The following is an 18567-nucleotide window of genomic DNA, read 5'->3' on the forward strand; positions in this document are numbered from 1 at the left end:
TAGCTTGAAAAACAATTTACATCCCTCCAAGGTCCTCAATATAAGCCAAAGATAAGAGAAACGGCAAAAGATCTTTGGGCTCCAAAAGTTTGGTTTCATGATGAAATCATTAAAAGAACAAAATAATAGACTTTTCGTCTTCAACAATTTTTGGAGTCGGGATGAATTTTTTAATGCAAGATTTAATCTTGTCGTGTGACACAATTTGGATATGATAAAAGCTGACATATTCATTCTATGCTGTAGATTTTGGATTTTTAAAGTCTGCTTTTGATACAGATACTCATGTATCCAGTCAAGTAATGGGATCTTTTGGGTAAGGTCATTTCTCATGCATACGGTTTGTCTAATTTGATACCATCGATGATTGAGTTCATTTATTTCCTATTTGATCATATACTGACATTGTCATCTTCTGCTAATGTAAGTCTACAAAATGGAGATACGTAGCTCGAGCGTACGTGTCCAGTGAGGAGCTCACTAAGAAATCATAAATAATTTCTTTTGGTGTTGTGCTTCTAGAGTTGATAATTGAGCGTCACAGGCCGGTAGTTCCTTGGCCAAGGTGATTTTGGCTATGTTCATAAGGGAGTGCTTTCGAGCGAGAAAGTAGTTGCAATCAAGTAGTTATACTTGGAAGTGAAAAGGGAAGAGAAAATTTCAAGCAGAAGTTGACATCATCAATTGCATCCATCGCAGACACCATGTTTCCCTGGTTGGTTACTGCATTTCTAATGCTCATAGAAGGAATTTCATTTACATGGTGAGTGTGACTTTCTCTCTCTCTCCCCCTCCCTCCGATAAATGAAAACATTATAGTTATTATAACTGGCAATTGCATGGAAGGATTGCCCAACTATGGCTTGGCCTATGAGGATAAAGATTACTTTAGGTTCCGCGAGAGGATGGGTGTATTTGCATGAGGACTCCAAGTATGCTTTTTCAAATATTATCTAATAAGTTTTGCAGTGCATCTTTATTGGATTCACTTATCAAGAAATCCTAAAATCTTTCACCATGACATCGAGGCTTCTACTATTCTTCTAGACTTCAATTTTGAGGCAAAGGTATGATGTGAAATTGTTTAATCATTACATGATAATATTGACCATCTAGAATATTTATTAAATTCTCTGCCACATGATCTAGTTACTTCCTTAAGTTATTGCTTTACTTCATATCTTGAAAAGCAATTTGTATCCCTTGAAGGTCCTCAATATAAGCCGAAGATAAGATAAACGGAAAAAGATATTTGGCTTCAAAAGTTGGTTTCTTGATGAAATCATTAGGAGAATCAAATAATAGATTTTTCATCTGCAACTATTTTTGGAGTTGGGATAAAATTTTTAATGCAGGATTTAATCTTGTGGCGTGAAGCTATTTGGATATGGATTATAAAAGCTGATGTATTGATTTTGTGTTTTAGATTTTGAACTTACAAAGTTTGATTTTGATGGATATACTTATGTATCCAGTCAAGTAATGGGAACTTTTGGGTAAGGCAATTTGTGGTGCATATAGTTTGTCTAATTTGGTACCATTGATGGTTGACTTCATTTATTTCCTTTTTGAGCATATGTTGGTTTTGTCATCTTTTGCTAATGTAAGTCTATTTTCGCAACCTACCCCTCCAAGGCTGCCTCGAGGAAGTAGATTTAGAGGTATTTTATGTGACCCTCCGTAAGTTCATACCTCGCGTGACATTGGTTGTTTAAATCTATGTATTCGATAAGAGTCACCACTAGTCACGATTAAGGGTCGGCTAAAAACCCTAATCGAAATGCAGGAGTGTCATCTTGAAAACATACACAACTAGAGGTTTTTAGGAATCGGGGACTTGATTACAATAATTTTTCAACTATTGCCCTTTCGGTATCTAAACTTGACTATTTGCTAACTAAAATGTCAAGGCAGTCTTTCACTAATAGAAAATTTTAAATTTCGTCCTAATCATTTTAAAAGGGAAAAACAACAAACAATGTATTTAAAGTGCGCAATCAAATGAAATCAAAATGCAAATGCACAAATAGCGATCCGGCATCGTCTCTAAAAGAAAAAAACAATAAAAAATTCCTAAAGTAAAGCCCTAAAGGCACATTCAATTTTGGGTACAAATTTTGTTCAAACCTAAAGTGTTTATTAAAAGCCCTAAACTATGTGAATTCTAATTTATTTTTTTTATAACCTTTTCCACATTTTTTATTTTTCTGAATTTTTTATTTTTATTATTTTTATTTCGAAAAAGAAAAGGACTTCGGACCGGGTTAGGGGAACCCAGTCCAATTCACCGGTCTAACCCGGACCCTAGCGATCCGGGTTGGGTCTCAAATCGGGTCAACCCTATGGCCCAATCCAAATACGGTTACTGCTTATTGGGCTTGGGTTATCACAACGTTCAAGCCCAAATTCCAGTTTTCTTTTTAATTCATGGGATAAGTGCACTACAAGTCCTAAAACTTGTCACAAAAGTGCGTTTGAGTCCTAAAACTTGCAAAAAGTTCATTTGAGTCCTAAAATTTGTCAAAATGGTTCATTTGAGTCCTAAAGTTAACACCGTTAGATTTACTAACGGAAAATGCTGATGTGGCGCTGACGTGTCATTTTTAATTATTTTTCTTGAGACACGTGGCGCCACGTCAGCAAAAATAAAAATAAAAATTGAAAACAAAAAACAAAAAAAAACCAAAAAAAGGAAAAAAAAAAAAAAAGAACCGGCGGTGGCCAAGCCCGGCGGCCACCGCCACAGCCACCGGGAAGGATCGGCGAGGGTCGCCTGGGCCTTCCCGAAGCCCGGCGACCCTCACCGGCCCCGGGTGAGGGCCGGCGACCCTCGCTCGGATCCGGGGCGAGGGTCGCGCCCTCCCCAGATCGAGGGTCGCCGGCCTCGCGGGACTCGCCGGGGCCGGCGAGGGTCGCCCGGGCCTTCGGGAAGGCCCGGGCGACCTCGCCGGCCCCGGCGAGTCCCCGACGAGGGCCGGCGACCCTCGATCAGATCTGGGCGAGGGTCGCGCCTCCCCAGATCGAGGGTCGCCGGCCTCGCCGGACTCGCCCGGGCCGGCGGAGGTCGCCGGGCTTCGGGAAGGCCCAGCGACCCTCGCCGGCCCCGGCGAGTCCCGGCGAGGCCGGCGACCCTTGATCTGGGGGAGGGCGCAACCCTCGCCCCAGATCTGAGCGAGGGTCGCCGGGCTTCGGGAAGGCCCAGGCAACCCTCGCCGGTCCTTCCCGGCCGCCGGGCTTGGCCACCGCCGGTTCTTTTTTTTTTGTTTTTTTTCAGTTTTTTCTATTTTTATTTTTATTTTTGCTGACGTGGCGCCACGTGTCTCAAGAAAAATAATTAAAAATGACACATCAGCGCCACGTCAGCATTTTCCGTTAGTAAATCTAATGGTGTTAACTTTAGGACTCAAATGAATCATTTTGACAAGTTTTAGGACTCAAATGAACTTTTTACAAGTTTTAGGACTCAAACGCACTTTTGTGACAAGTTTTAGGACTTGTAGTGCACTTATCCCTTAATTCATTGAAGCCCAACTTTATATTCAGCCCAATCACCCACATTGAGTTCATCAGCCCATAACCAGTCTCCAGCCCATCGGCTCCTCCTCTCCAACCCAGGCTATAACCCGGTCCGGTTTCGGCATCTGGATCCGACCCAACTCCGTTAACAGGATCCGACCCGATCTCTATTGATCCTATTTTTATTTCTTTTTCTAATTTTTTGTTTTGTTTTTTCATTCTTTTCTTTTTTATTCTTTTATTTTCTCTTACTGTTCATCTTCTTCCCCGAGCATCCTTCCCAAGAGCTTCATCACCGCCGAGCTCAACACCGGAACTCCATTACGCAAACTTATGCAAGAACTTCAATTGATCCGACGCTGACATCCGACGACACCGCCGCCGACCATTACCGAATCATTTCCGTCGGCTACTCCTCCGGCCAACGCCGGATCAATTCCGGCAACGTTAAAATCGCCAAAGAAAACATGTATCCCAAACAAAAGCAATTCCAGCGAAATCAAACAAGCAAGCATATGCAAAATGAGACAGGGAAGGAACTAACTGCGGCGGCCTTTAACCGCGAGCGTCACCGTAAAAACGAAGAATGAGATTGATGACTCCGACTCAATGTTCATCGGCCTGTGATCGCGTGCGTCAATTCTAGATTTAAAACACCGATTCCACAAAACTAGTTTCAGCACTTCTCTCGACCAAAACATCGAGCAGATGATGATGGGCATAGGCGTGCTTAGAATGCAGGTTTCAGATTCAAGCTCAGGGTAACTCTCGGCCTAAACATGACGTGTAGGGTTTTCATAAACCATCTCTATGAATTTCGGTTCCAAGTGATTTTACTCGACAGTTCATCAATGGAGCTCAGCCACCCAAAGCTCCAACAGAATAGAGAAAGCTGAAGAGAAAATTTTACCTGCTACAGCTATATGAGCGTCGTCCACGAATCAGCCCAGGCTACGAAAGAGGAACGGCTTTATATTATCGCCTTCGGAAACGAGCTACAAATGGATGTGGAGATGCCGAGAGAAAGAGGAACGACGGCGTCAATTGGTGGTGGAGAACTTTCCGGTCAGTTCAAAGGCCGGCGGCAGTTTCCAGCGGAGAGAAATCCCGAGAGAATTTCTTTCTTTTTTTTTCCTTTTTTTGGTTGTTTCCCCCCCCCACGTTGGTTATCCTCTAAGGAATCTAAAAACCAATTCCGTTAGCTTCATCCAGCTCAGCTTTTCTTTTTCTCCAGAAGAAATCGTGTATGAGCTGGCGCTCGAAACGTTAGAGCTCATCTCCCTCCCTCTGTACGCGCGTGTGACGTTCGTGGACGATAAAACTCTCGTCCCTCTCCCCTTCTGGACACCGGAAATGTGCAGAGGAGGGGGAAGAAGAAACATGGAGCTGGGCTGAAGAAATTTGAAAGAAAAGAGATGAAATCTAAATGGGCTTGGGCTGGAACCGGACGGGCCAGAGGCAAACGGGCTGGTTCAACCCGGCCCGATTTTTAATTGTTTCTTGCGTCTTTTTTTGCAATTAATTTTTTATTTTGATAATTTTTTTTGAAAAATAAGGTGTCAACATCTGTCGAATACAGCTACCTAGCTCCAGAGTATGAGTCTAGTGGGGAGCTCACTTAGAAGTTAGATGTCTTTTCTTTTGGTGTCGTGCTTCTAGAGTTGATAATTGAGCATCGACCCTTTGTTGAGGATAGTGTCACAGGGCGGCAGTTGCTTGGCCAAGGTGATTTTGGCTATATTCGTAAGGGAGTGCTTTCGAGCGATAAAAGTAGTTGCGATCAAGCAGTTAAAAGTTAGAAGTGAAAAGGGGAGAGGGAATTTCAAGCAGAGGTTGACATCATCAGTCGCATCCATCGCGGGCACCTTGTTTCCCTTGTTGGTTACTGCATTTCTCGTGCTCAGAGAGGGAATTTCATTTGCATGCTAAGTGTGACTCTCCCTCCTTCCCTCTGATAAATGAGAAGATCATAGTTATTATAACTGGCGATGGCCCAATTATGGATTGGCCTACGAGGATAAAGATTGCTTTAGCTTCCGCAAGAGGATTGGCATATCTGCATGAGGACTGTAAGTATGCTTTTTTAAACCTTATCTAATAAGTTTCGCGATTCATCTTTATTGGATTCACTTCTCAAGTAATTCCAAAATCATTCACCGTGACATCAAGGCTTCTAATTTTCTTCTAGATTTCAATTTTGAGGCAAAGGTATGATGTGTAATTGTTTAATCATTACATGATAATATTGGCCGTCTAGGCTATTTATTCAATTCACTACCACATTATCTAGTTAGTTCTTAAGTTATTTATTTACTTCATGTCTTGAAAAGCAATTTGCATCCTTCCAAGGTCCTCAATATAAGCCAAAGATAAGAGAAACGGCAAAAGATTTTTGGGCTACAAAAGTTGGTTTCTTGATGAAATCTTTAGGAGAACGAAATAATAGACTTTTTATCTACAACAATTTATTGAGTTGGGATAAAATTTTTAATGCAAGATTTAATCTACTCGTGTGAAGCAATTTGGATGTGGATGATAAAAGCTAACATATTGATTCTATGCTGCAGATTTTGGACTTTCAAAGTCTGCTTTTGATACAGATACTCATATATCCAGTCGAGTAATGGGAACTTTTGGGTAAGGCCATTTCTCATGCCCACAATTTGTCTAATTTCATACCACTGATGGTTGAGTTCATTTATTTCCTCTTTGAGCATATATTGGTATTGTCATCTTTTGTTAATGTAAGTCTACCAAATGCAGCTATGTAGCTCGAGAGTATGTGTCTAGTGGGGAGCTCACTGAGAAATCATATGTCATTTCTTTTGGTGTTGTGCTTCTAGAGTTGATAATTGAGCGTCACGGGCCGACAGTACCTTGGCCAAGGTATTTTTGGCTATGTTCATAAGGGAGTGCTTGCAAGCGAGAAAGTAGTTGCAGTCGAGCAGTTAAAGCTAGAAGTGAAAAGGGAAGAGGGAATTTCAAGCAGAAGTTGACATCATCAATCGCATCCATCGCAAGCACCTTATTTCCCTGATTTTGTTTTTTTTATCTCCCCTTTTTACCCTGGTTGGTTACTGCATTTCTGGTACTCATAGAAGGAATTTCGTTTATATGGTGAGTGTGACTCTCTCTCTCTCCCCCTCCCTCCAATAAATGAGAACGTTATAGTTATTATAACTGGCAATTGCGTGGAAGGATCGCCCAACTATGGCTTGGTCAATGAGGATAAAGATTGCTTTAGGTTCGGCAAGAGTGTTGGTGTATTTGCATGAGGACTCTAAGTATGCTTTTCTAAACCTTATCTAATAAGTTTTGCGGTGTATCTTTATTGGATTCACTTCTTAGGTAATCCCAAAATCATTTACCGTGATATCAAGGTATGATGTGCAAAAGATATTTGGCAAAAGGTAGACTTCAATTTTGAGGCAAATGTATGATGTGCAATTGTTTAATCATTACATGATAATATCGGTCATCTAAGCTATTTATTGAATTCTTTACCACATGATCTAGTTAATTCATTAAGTTATTGATTCGCTTCATATCTTGAAAAGCAATTTGCATCCCTCGAAGGTCCTCACTATAAGCCGAATATAAGAGAAACGGCAAAAGATATTTGGCTACAAAAGTTGGTTTCTTGATGAAATCATTAGGAGAACGAAATAATAGACTTTTCGTCTGCAAATATTTTTGGAGTTGGGATAAAAATTTTAATGCAGGATTTAATCTTGTCGTGTGAAGCTATTTGGATGTGGATTATAAAAGCTAACATTCCGATTCTATGTTGCAGATTTTGGATTTGCAAAGTCTGCTTTTGATACATATTCTCGTGTATCCAGTCGAGTAATGGGAACTTTTGGTTAAGGCCATTTCTCGTGCATACGATTTGTCTAATTTGGTACTACTGATGGTTGAGTTCATTTATTTCCTCTTTGAGCATATGTTGGTTTTGTCATCTTTTGCTAATATAAGTCTACCGAATGCAGCTATGTTGCTCCAAAGTATGCGTCCGGTGGGGAGCTCACTGAGAAATCATTTGTTTTTTCTTTTGGTGTCATGCTTCTAGAGTTGATAATTGAGCATGATCCAATTGACAAAAAATCGACCTTTTGTTGAGGATAGTGTCACGGGCTGGCAGTTCCTTGGCTAAGGTGATTTTGGTTATGTTCATAAGAGAGTACTTTCCAACGAGAAAGTAGTTGCAACCAAGCAGTTAAAAGCTGGAAATGAAAAAGGACATCGGTTTCTTCGGACAGGGGTTGCTGCCGGGGACACTAGTGGGTCTGCCAGTGGGCTTGGGATTAGGAGGCTCATTGTGCTGGTTGGGGGGTGCATTTTCTTGATTTTTTTATCTGAGGAGGAAAAAGAGTAGGCTTGAGTTGAGGAGTTACCCTACACAAGGGCCGAAAGGTGAGTTTTTATTCTTTAATGCGAGCTTTTGTAGTTCGTAATTTGTTCTTAATTTTTAGGTTCTTCCGCTAGTTAGAAATGAACTTTGTTCTAAAATGAGGACTAATCTTCGGGGTTTTGGACTGCTAGTGAAGGCTCTTAATATCAATATGCATCGAGAGGCTAGACCCTACTTCCACAGTTTAATGGTATGTCTCCAAGATCCGTGCTCTAATGAAAAAAGTCATCTGGAAGAAAAATTTATGCTGCGCTTTGGGGCCTTTGGCTGCATGTTTTGACTAGATACTTGTAGATAAAAATGGATTAGATTTGGGAAAGGCCAAAAGTACATCGAAGTCTGTATTTTTGTATGGCTGATTTGAGTAAGTATAGTTTGAGGTATTCTAAACACTGTCAGTGCTGCTAGAGGAATGTATAAGACAGGAACGACGAAACTTGAAGTAGGAGGGATCTTTTTCTCATGATCTTATAGGAGGAGTGGGTTGTTGCAATTTTTGGCTGGAAAGTTGGGAAGCAACGGTGGTTCTGATCCAATTCATTACACTCGTAAGAGCTTCTCTCATAATCTTTTCCATCCTGTACTCTTCCCATTACTTTCTTTAAGGATGAATCTGCAAATTTTGTTTAATCCAAATTACTAATAGTTGCTCAAATTCTTCACATACTGATCCAAATCAATGCTGTGATTTATGTGGAGTTGTGTTCCTAAACTGCTTATGAACTTGATTGAGGTCATGACGGTTTATACATGCAGAGTTTCTTACGTAAAACTACCTTAAAACTCCTGTATTTTGCGAAATTTTTGTGAAGGGCCTGCATAATCTTGTGAAAAGAGATTCATGCCCTCCTTTTCAAAAGAAAATCACTTCCCTTTGATTCTTTGGGAAAAGAAAAAAAAATCGAATGTCGTGTGTCGCAACCCTCCCGTAGATGACCATTTAGGGGTTGGCTAATGGATTACTAAATCTAGACTTAGCTCAAACTCTCCCAAACCCTTACCAATTCGCAACTTTGGTTCAAGTTCTTAAAATGCAAATCAATTTCATTTTGGAGTGACCACTAATCTATTTTTTCTGGGTCAACTAGAAACTCAAGTAAAATATGTGAGCATTACTTTACTTTTACAAACCAGAGATTATGGATTCAAGTACTTGATTACACTCGATTACCCTAACGCCATTTCGGTAACTTTTCTCCTTTTATTATCAAAAAGATATTTTGTAGGCAACTTGGATTGATTTTAACTTAGACACTAACATGTGACATGATTATGCGGGTGCGCAGCCAACAAAAATAACACTCAATAAGCATAAATCAATAAATAAATTACGATGAAGAAAGAACTTACTACTAAAGTTCTAAACTATTGATTTTTTTTTGCTTTTCATTTTATCAAAACTATCTAAACTTGGCTCTAAATTATGACTACGAAAATATCTAACTAATTCTAAGCTATGTTTCTACCTAGCCAAGAATTCTAATTAATTTTCTTTGGGTTTTTCTTTTAATGAAAACTACTAAAGAAAACATGTAGTGTGGCACGCAATTTTTTTTTTATTTTTCATTAAAATTCGTAATTAGAAATTAATAAAAATGAAAGTTATCTAAATTAAGATATTATCTAATTTAAACTAGCAAATGGACTAACATAAATCCTATCTTAACTTAGAAACCTATCTTAGCCTGCAATTCTATCTAAAAAACAATATATAACCTACATATTATCTAAACATGCAATTTTAATTGAATTAGGGAAATATCTAAATTATCCTATCACGCAATCTTTTTGGTATTTTCTCAAATCATGGAAGTTAGCTAAAGTAAAGATAAAAACTTACCTAATCGGCACGCGTATATAAAATAACCCAAACTCTAATAGGATAATGCCTAAAATCTTGAATACCACAATAAAACAACAAAATCAATCAGAAATAAGAAATCAAACGTTTAAATCAAATCGGATTAGATTGTTTCCTAATTTAAACGCGCGTAATCCAAATCGGAATCGGACGGATCACGGATGGGGGCTCACGGCTGGCCGGCATATGTGGTGTTCGGCGATGCTCATGGCAACCTGGTTCGGCCAAGGACACTCACAATGAGGCCGAGGTTGCCAGTGGGTAGTGACTCGGTGTGATGTTTGTCGGACAACCTGCGAAACTGAAAATCGTCACTGTTCGGCCAGCGGGACAGCAGGGAACGAAACGACGGCAGGTTCGGCTGGTGCCACGGTGTTGCGGATGCTGGCTGTGCACTCGGCTCAGCAAAGGTGCAGTGGCTCGTCGAGGCGGTGGATCTCGGCTGAGGGCAGCGTCGGGCTTGCTAGGATCGCCGCCGGTCGCGACAGAGCGCTGGGCTGATCTGGCCGTGTACTGTCAGTGGCCACGGTGGTCGCCGAAGCTGCTGACTTCGTCTGGAGTTGCAGGTCTGGGCAGCAACGTCGGGAAGGAAGTGGGAGCTTGTTGGTGTCGCGAGTCTGCTGGGGACGACGGAGGTAAGACAGCGATGTTCAGAGAAGAGGTCGTTGGTTGTTTTCTTCTTTCGGGAACGCCATTCTTCTCTCCGATGTTCCTCGAGTGTTTGGGGCCAATCACAGTGGCTGGCTGGCGCAAGAAATTTGTCTCGAAAGAGCAAAGAACAACCGGAGGACAGCAGAGGAACTCTCGGCACCGCAAGGCTTCCAGAAGGTCCATGTGGCGGCGTGTAAGAGCAACACCACCGGGAACAACCTCGGAGCAGAACCACCTCGCCACTTCTGGAGAAATTTCAGGACACTTCTGCTGCGAACGATAACCATTATGTTTCTTTATTTCTATACCAGAAATAGGTTTGGAACAGAAATCCGTTTAGTAATGCAATTCCATTTTCTATTTCTGGAACAAAATTTTGTTCCAGAAATATGTTTGAAACAGAAATCAAAAATTAAAATTTTTTGCTTCTCATTTCTGGAACAGAAATGAGAAGTTAAAATTCTTCTCATCGTTCGTCTTCGCTACTAGCCGGTCACCGGTCACCGCCCACCCGCCGCCCATCACCGCCTACTTGCCAGCCACGGCCACCCGCCGCCGCCGCTCGCCTCCGGTTGCCGCTCGCCTCCCGTCGCCCGCCACCATCTCCTGCTGCCGGCCTCCCTCCTCCCGCAACCACTTGCCTTTGATTGCCACCCACCTCCCATCGCCGACCGCCGTAGGTCACCGCTTGCCGTCCACCGGCCACTGCTCGCACCTCCCGCTGCCGCCCGCTTCCCGCCGTTGGCCACCGTCTCCCATTGCCGGCAGCACTCCTCCTGCCTCCCACCGCTGGCCACCGTCTCCCGCCACCGACCTCCCTCCATCCGTCGCCGCCCGCCTTCGACCGCCGGCCACCGTGGGCCGTCACCCAGCCGTCCACCGAGCACCGCTCGAACCTCCGACCGCCCTCCTCCCGCCGCTGCTCGCCTCCCGCTGCTGTGGGCCACCGCCCGCCGTCCACCGGCCACCGTCTCCCGCCACCAGTCGCCCATCGCCGGCCGCTACCCTCCTCCCATCACCGGCCGCCTCCAGCCGCCATCCTCCGCATTGGCCGCATCGTTGTCCCGCCACCGCCTCCGCTGTCCGCTCGGAATTTAAAACTCCCACTCTCTCAGCCGGCCAATCCAAGTATCGCCACTCGTAATCCTTTTCTGCAATTTGCTTGATCAAATTAATAATCCTAAATGCATTGCCAAGATGTAGCTTTAATATCTTTGTATAGGGATCGGGCTCGATCCCTAGTTTTCTATGCAAGCAATTACTAAAAGGGTAAACACCATAAAAAAAATTCCAAACTGGTACACTTGTGACAAATTTACCTCAAACTATATTTTTTTTTACTATAAAAAACCCCAAATTGATATATCTATCACAATTTTATCCCGAACTAATTTTTTGACCACCAAAAACTTCAAACTGATACATTTGTGACAATTTTACCCCAAACTAATTTTTTTACCGCCAAAAACCCCAAACTGGTATATCCGTGACAATTTCAAATTGTTAAGTTTGATGACATGTGGTAATTGACCGGTGTACCGATTTGGGGTTTCTCCCCTCTGTTTGTTACAAGTTTACCAATTTGTGATTTTTCGTTGTATTAATTCAATTTAACGGAGAGTAAATTTGTCACAAGTGTACTAGTTTGGGGTTTTTTGTGGTAAAAAAAATTAGTTCGAGGTAAAATTGTCACAGGTGTACCACTTTGAGGGTTTTGGTGGTCAAAAAATTAGTTTGGGGTAAAATTGTCACAGGTGTACTAGTTTAGGGTTTTTTGTGATAAAAAAAATAGTTCGGGGTAAAATTGTCACAGGTGTACCAGTTTGGGGTTTTTCATGACATTAACCCTTACTAAAAAGAGCGCGAAAATTTTGATGTCAACATGCATGATTTGGCATACTTTGTAATTTGCTTCGGTCAGACTATGCCCAGAAATCTGCTTCGTGCCGGAATATGCCATTTTAACAGGACAGGACCAGAAGAAACGGTCTTGACGATCTCCAAGTACGATTTGAGCAGCTTGTGGGAAAGAAAATTTTAAATTTTAATTAAGTTATTTGGTGTTAGACTCAAGGTGGGTGGACGATGGGAACAGTTTTACTAGATTTCTCATCATTTGACATATTTTGTGGGAGTTAGCTATCTGAATGATGTTTCGGGTACCTCGCAGTCACGAAAATGAATACCTGGTTTTTCTGTGAAATGTTTGAATCTCTGAGGCTTAAATGAGAAGGGATAGAAGGGAGAAGCTGCTATTTTTTCTTAATGTCTTAACAAGGCTCGGTAGTGACAGGATGACGAGCTTCATTTTGTTGTCAGTGTAAGAAAGCTAGCTTTGGTCTGTACGTGAGTTTTGTCCTCGCATTGACTGCACCAAATGCAGAAATGCTCGTTGGCTCTGCAAGTTCGGATGCTCTCGAGAAATACAGAGTCGACTCTGCCCGCGCAAAGGAAATTCTTACCTGAAATCCACCATGGACTGATCAACTCTCAACCGTTGATCTGGTGGGTTCTATTTGATTCGGGGCTTAGACCATTCAACCGTGGTCATCCGGTCCGGTCCACGTCGAACCCGAACAAGATGAGAAATACAGGTCGTCGTCGAAATGCTCCTTGACATTGCATCCGAGGCATTTCATTTGCTCCACTCGAAATGAATGGACAGTGGCAACTTGGCATCTCGGATTAAGCTCGAATCCAGCGAACAGGGCGCTTTCGACAGCGAATGGAAAAAGCTATTCTGCACTTGAGCAATCTCAGTCAGTGGAATGGATCGTGGTGGTCCTTTCCCACTCGGGTTCTGGTGGGGACCTCCTGTTTGGAGTCTTGAAAGTGGACTTGAACACGAAACAGATCTCTTCATGCTCCAATCATAGTCTGAGTGATACCCAGATTAAACTGTTCAAACCAAAGCCCCGTTAATATCATAAGCAACGGAAAAACTGCAGAACGAACGGGAGATTCATTCATCTCTAGTTCTATCATCTTTTAAAATATTCATTCACCACCACAAGTCAACCATAAAATATTGCCGCGGCCAACTTTTCTGCTATTCCCCTGTTTTCTTGGCTCTTTACAATATGCTTGAACTTGCTACACGTGAAGGCTCTCATGGTGCTACAACGTACAAGTGGAAAAAAAGGCGATGATTTTAGGTTCACCCGTTACGTGTATTGGTGACCCATTTCTGTATTCCGTGTGCAATTTCTCAGAATGGAGATGGAGAGATCAGGTTGCGATCAAGATCATGCAATTCGACAGAGCAACAGAATTGCTGGTGCAATTGCTCAGAGTTCAGCTTCAGGGCGCACTGAAAGTGGAGTCGGAACAGGTGGAGATGTGGCGATTAGAGAGTTTAATGTTGTTGATCATCAAAACCCAGAGCGAGAAATGATGGAAAGTCAAGAAACAGTCACTCCACCTTCTAGACTTCTCATTAGATACTTGTACATCGGCCATTTCTTGGCCAGATGGGGTGCCAGGTTTTTCTCTCTAACTGTATAAGGAAAACAGAAACTGGCATTTCGAGTATCAACTATGATTCTGTTTCTCTGGTTTTGCTTTGACTAGGCTCTGCTGTTGTTGTTGTTGTGGGAATAGAGGTGTGTATGACGCCTAATATGACTCTAATACCACCATAGGTAGCCAAAGCCCTAGTGTGTCGCTAACACCATATTGCTCGCTCTGGTCTGGACTCACCGGTGTCCTTATGGCCTTAAATAGCAATTTTTTAATTTGATGTTGGGCGAGGCTTGTCTACTGGTGCAACAGTCTAAACAAGGGTAATGTGGGATGAGAGATGTCTTTGACGCACCGCAGATGGAATAACGATGAGTTAGGAGATGCACCAGATTGCTATCTTTAGCTGAGAGGGTATCTACATCATGCACAAGTTTCTCAATCAGTCCTTCAGAGTTTTCTTTTGGTTGTGTCCTTTCCTTGCCATTCTCTGCCTGTGGTTTATGAGAAAATGTTTTGGGGTCAGTCATACACCATGTCATCAGCTTCTGGTTTAAGACAGCCAAGAAGAACAAGCGAAATGATCACGTTTTGCAAACAGAAGTTTTTCCATATTCATGTCCGGCATAATATTTTTGTCATTGTACACCCCTCATTTACCTGATGATGTGCCGTATAGCAAACATTGAAGTATCTTCTCATGGTTCATTATACTACGTAGCAAATATGTTGTAGGTAAAATTCAATTTAAGCAGCAAATAGCACGAAATGAAAATAAGGTAATCTATTATATAACAGCACAAAACTTTAAATTTCCACGAGCTGAATATCTGCGATTTGGTAATTTTTTATAGGTGATGGTAATTTTTTCTAATGTCTTAGCAGTTTCATGTTGGTGAATTCCATTATTTTGTCAATAACTTTCTAAAACTGTTAAGCAGATAACAGATGTGTCGAATCGTCTGGCCCTTTCCATGCAATGTCTACATTTATATAGAATAATAGTCAGATTACCAGGAGGTCGTGCAGCTTGGATTCCATGCTCATCGACACTAGTCATTTGCTTGCAGGATGTGGGAATTCTCTGTTGCTTTATACTTCGTTAGTCTTTGGCCAAGTTCTTTACTTTTAGCTGCTATTTACGGTACAGTGGAGTCGGCCTCTACTGCACTATTTGGGGCGGTTGTTGGAAAATGGGTGGATACGTCGACTTATACAAAGGTTTGCAAAGGTTGCTTGTTACAATTGCAGATATGTTTCATTAAAAAATACATGCCGTATTGAGACTGAATAACTTCTCGACTATTTAATATTTTCTGAATTTCCATATACAATTGTGACTCCTCATAGTTTAAGAATCTTATAATATTTTCATTCAAGATTAGCATTACTTACGTTGAGCCTTGGCCACATACTGACATCTCTTACAACTGACATCTCTCACATCTGAAAAATAACCTGGAGAAAATTAGCTTCGTTCAACATATCCATGTTTTCGCCTGCTCTTGGCAACTTTGGAGGAATTCTCTTGATTGATAAAATATGCACATAGTTGTCCAAAGTCTGATATTGTATTCTAATCTTATTCAAGCAGTTTTTATTTTTTTGTTTTTTGTGGTTTGGGTTATTGGTTTTGTCACAAATGCTGGCAACAATATAATGCCTTCAATTATTTGCAGGTTCTTCGAATATGGTTGTTGACCCAGAACTTCTCTTTTTTCATTGCTGGGGGAACAGTGATGGAGCTACTATTTCACTCGAATTTAAAGTCGACAAACTTTGTGGCCTTTATCTCTCTAGTCATATTAATATGCTTCTCTGGAGCCGTTGGTGTTCTGTCTGCTCTTGCCGGTTCCATCCTGATTGAAAGGGAATGGTGATTGTATCTAATTGTTACTGTCCAATATTTGAGTTCTAAACATTTTTTGTCATACCATCAAAAGTTCCGTTGAATGTGGTTTAGGGGTCATGACTCTGAAAATTAAGAATTTACAGCTTTCTTGTTCCCTCATGTAGCACGTAACAGGCAAGGTGGAACCATAAAATGCTTGTCACCATAAAACGCAAAAATTCTCACCTAGGAAACCTGATGAAAGACAGTTTGCAGGGTGGTTGTGATATCAGAAGGGCATCCACCAGAAACGTTGACGCATATGAACTCAGTCATCAGAAGGATCGACCTAATCTGCAAACTATTTGCTCCGGTAGTGTCGGGCTTCTTTGTCAGCTTTGCATCACTGAAGGCTTCAGCCGCGGCTTTTGCACTTTGGAATTTCTCGGCTGTTTGGTTACAGTATTGGCTTATGAGTTCCGTATACAGCGGCATCCCCGCACTGAGAGAGAGCAACCAGAGGAGAAGACAGCAGATTCCTTTGGGTGGCACCGAAGGCGGAGTATCTACATTAGAAGGTGGGACGCGTCATGATGAGGCAAGTATTCATGGGACGGAAAAGAAAAGCTTGATGAGGACGAAAATGAATCTAGTCATGAATAGCGCTTTCATGGTTTCGTGGAGGACATACTTAAGGCAAGAGGTGGTACTCCCTGGCGTAGCTCTTGCCTTGTTGTATTTTACAGTTCTCAGGTAACAACATTTTCAAAGTATGCGGTTTGGAAATTGTGCTGGTAATTGCGGCTTGTAGGTGCGACATGATTTTCAACTTGTTGATGTACGTTTAGCATTTAGAACAAATTGTGCAGTATGTAGTATCTACTTTGGAAGACCGAGTATGAATATATTACTAGGTAAACTGTATTGTGCTGAGCTTAATTAGCTTTACATGGTCCGTTTTCTCTTGCTTTGAGATCATAGTTGATTGTGATATTTTTAAGCAATCATTTCCTTGTGGTTGTGACTCAAGTTCCCGTTTTTAAGTGTTGTTATTTTATTAATTTTCTCAATGCAGTTATGGGACTTTGATGGTGGTGGACCTGAAATGGGAAGGAATACCTGCTTATGTTATTGGTATAGGCCGTGGAATAAGCGCCACAATCGGAATCGCAGCGACTCTTTTGTACCCCTTCTTGCATTCTCGCATTTCGACACTTCGTACTGGACTTTGGTCTATTTGGTGCCAGGTACTTGCACAACTTTCAGCTTGGCATTGCAACTTCTGATTTAGGTTCAGACACACAGTTAAATTGTCTGATACTGCATGATAATGACACAGTGGACCTTCCTAATCGTATGCGTTGCCTCAATCTGGGTTCAAGACAAGCATTTGTCAGTGTCCATGTTGATGGGGGGCGTGGCAACATCTCGATTAGGATTGTGGATGTTCGACTTGTCTGTGACACAGCTGATGCAGGTGAGGATACCATGCATCAATCTAGCTGAATCCCTCTAATGAAGTGGAAACTTTTTCTGCCACGAATAATACATAGAACCGGCATGCTCAGCATTTTCCTAAACTTTGTATAGGACAATGTTCCTGAATGTGACCGTGGCGCTGTCGGAGGAGTTCAGAACTCTCTTCAGTCTGCTCTGGACTTGATGTCCAGCGTCATGGGAATTATATTATCTGATCCACGGGTAAAATTACCTTTCTGCTGTTGTATTATCTAAACCAGGACACTCTTAAGTATTGTTGGGTCAACTGTTGCTCACTAAGGTACTATTGATGGGCACACTTTGGAACTTATGAAACAATTGCACATGCCCGCATGAGAGTGAGAGAGAGAGAGCGAGCTTTGTTTGGTGGTTAATATAGTTTTAAAATTGATGATATTTGTCGAATGAGATTAGTTCAATATATTACATGTAAATCATTTTCTCTTTTCTCAAATAAAGCCCATTTGGACCTACCTTCAGTTACGCTCATTTTTGTTTTTTTTTTTTTGCTACAGGATTTCTGGAAATTGACATTGGCATCATTTCTGGCGGTAACATTAGCTGCAATTCTCTACTGTTTGCATGTCTACCGTGTCCGGAAGCACCTTGTTCACATGGAGAAGCTATTGATTATGGTCAAATGGTCCAAAAAACCCTCGTGAGGAGCAATGGTCGAAAGGATTGTAATGAAAGATGTTGGTCATTCACAGTTGTTTGATGAAGGATTTCTTTGAATGTTGAGACCCAAACTTGACGATTTAGGGGATCATGCCCGTTAAAAATTGTACCTAACAGCAGTTCCAAAAAGACTACATATTTAAAACTTGGAAGGCCCATGTACATGCATTTACTCAGAGGATCTAGGAGTAGTTGTTGTATCATAATGTGCAAATTCAGGGATTTCCTTGCCATGATGTATAAGTTCTACCGACTCTGATTTGATTACTATTTAGCTGCAATCTTGTTTATGATATTAGCTTATTGAGACGCTAATTACAAGTCATTCAAGGCGCTTGACTCGAAGCATCTAAGGGAAGGTCTGCACTAGTCAATCCGTCATGCATGACGATTAAGGAGTCGATCAGCTCTAGTGGAGTGAGACAACGAAACTTTTATGCTATTTGTCCCGGAAGTTCAAACCTAAAGATGGTTCAAGTTCGGTTTACGTACAGTCCATAATTAAAAATGAGTCAATAAAACAGCTTTAATAGGAACCCTGTTTAGAATGTAAATGATTGTTTTCAAAGTTTCACTCCATAGAAAACTAGGTAAATTGGTCCTACTAATCATACTCGTTATCATTTTCACAAGGATGCGATTGCGCTTTTCAGCCACACT

The 18567-nt window shown here is 41.6% G+C and overlaps 1 protein-coding gene across 1 annotated transcript; it reads left to right on the forward strand.

Annotated features, from left to right (window-relative positions):
• Positions 1 to 12998: 12998 nt before the first annotated feature.
• LOC115685081 (solute carrier family 40 member 2-like) lies at positions 12999 to 18143 on the forward strand. The gene is made up of 8 exons (XM_030610086.2): positions 12999 to 13921; positions 14969 to 15119; positions 15578 to 15774; positions 16006 to 16482; positions 16805 to 16976; positions 17069 to 17206; positions 17320 to 17430; positions 17745 to 18143. The coding sequence occupies exons 1-8, from the start codon at positions 13653 to 13655 to the stop codon at positions 17889 to 17891; spliced, it is 1662 nt and encodes a 553-aa protein (XP_030465946.1). The 5' UTR covers positions 12999 to 13652; the 3' UTR covers positions 17892 to 18143.
• Positions 18144 to 18567: the final 424 nt, after the last annotated feature.

This window comes from Syzygium oleosum, unplaced genomic scaffold (assembly GCF_021117445.2).
Source record: "Syzygium oleosum isolate NSW1041296 unplaced genomic scaffold, Sole_v2.1 Sole_v2.12, whole genome shotgun sequence".
Classification (NCBI taxonomy): domain Eukaryota; kingdom Viridiplantae; phylum Streptophyta; class Magnoliopsida; order Myrtales; family Myrtaceae; genus Syzygium; species Syzygium oleosum.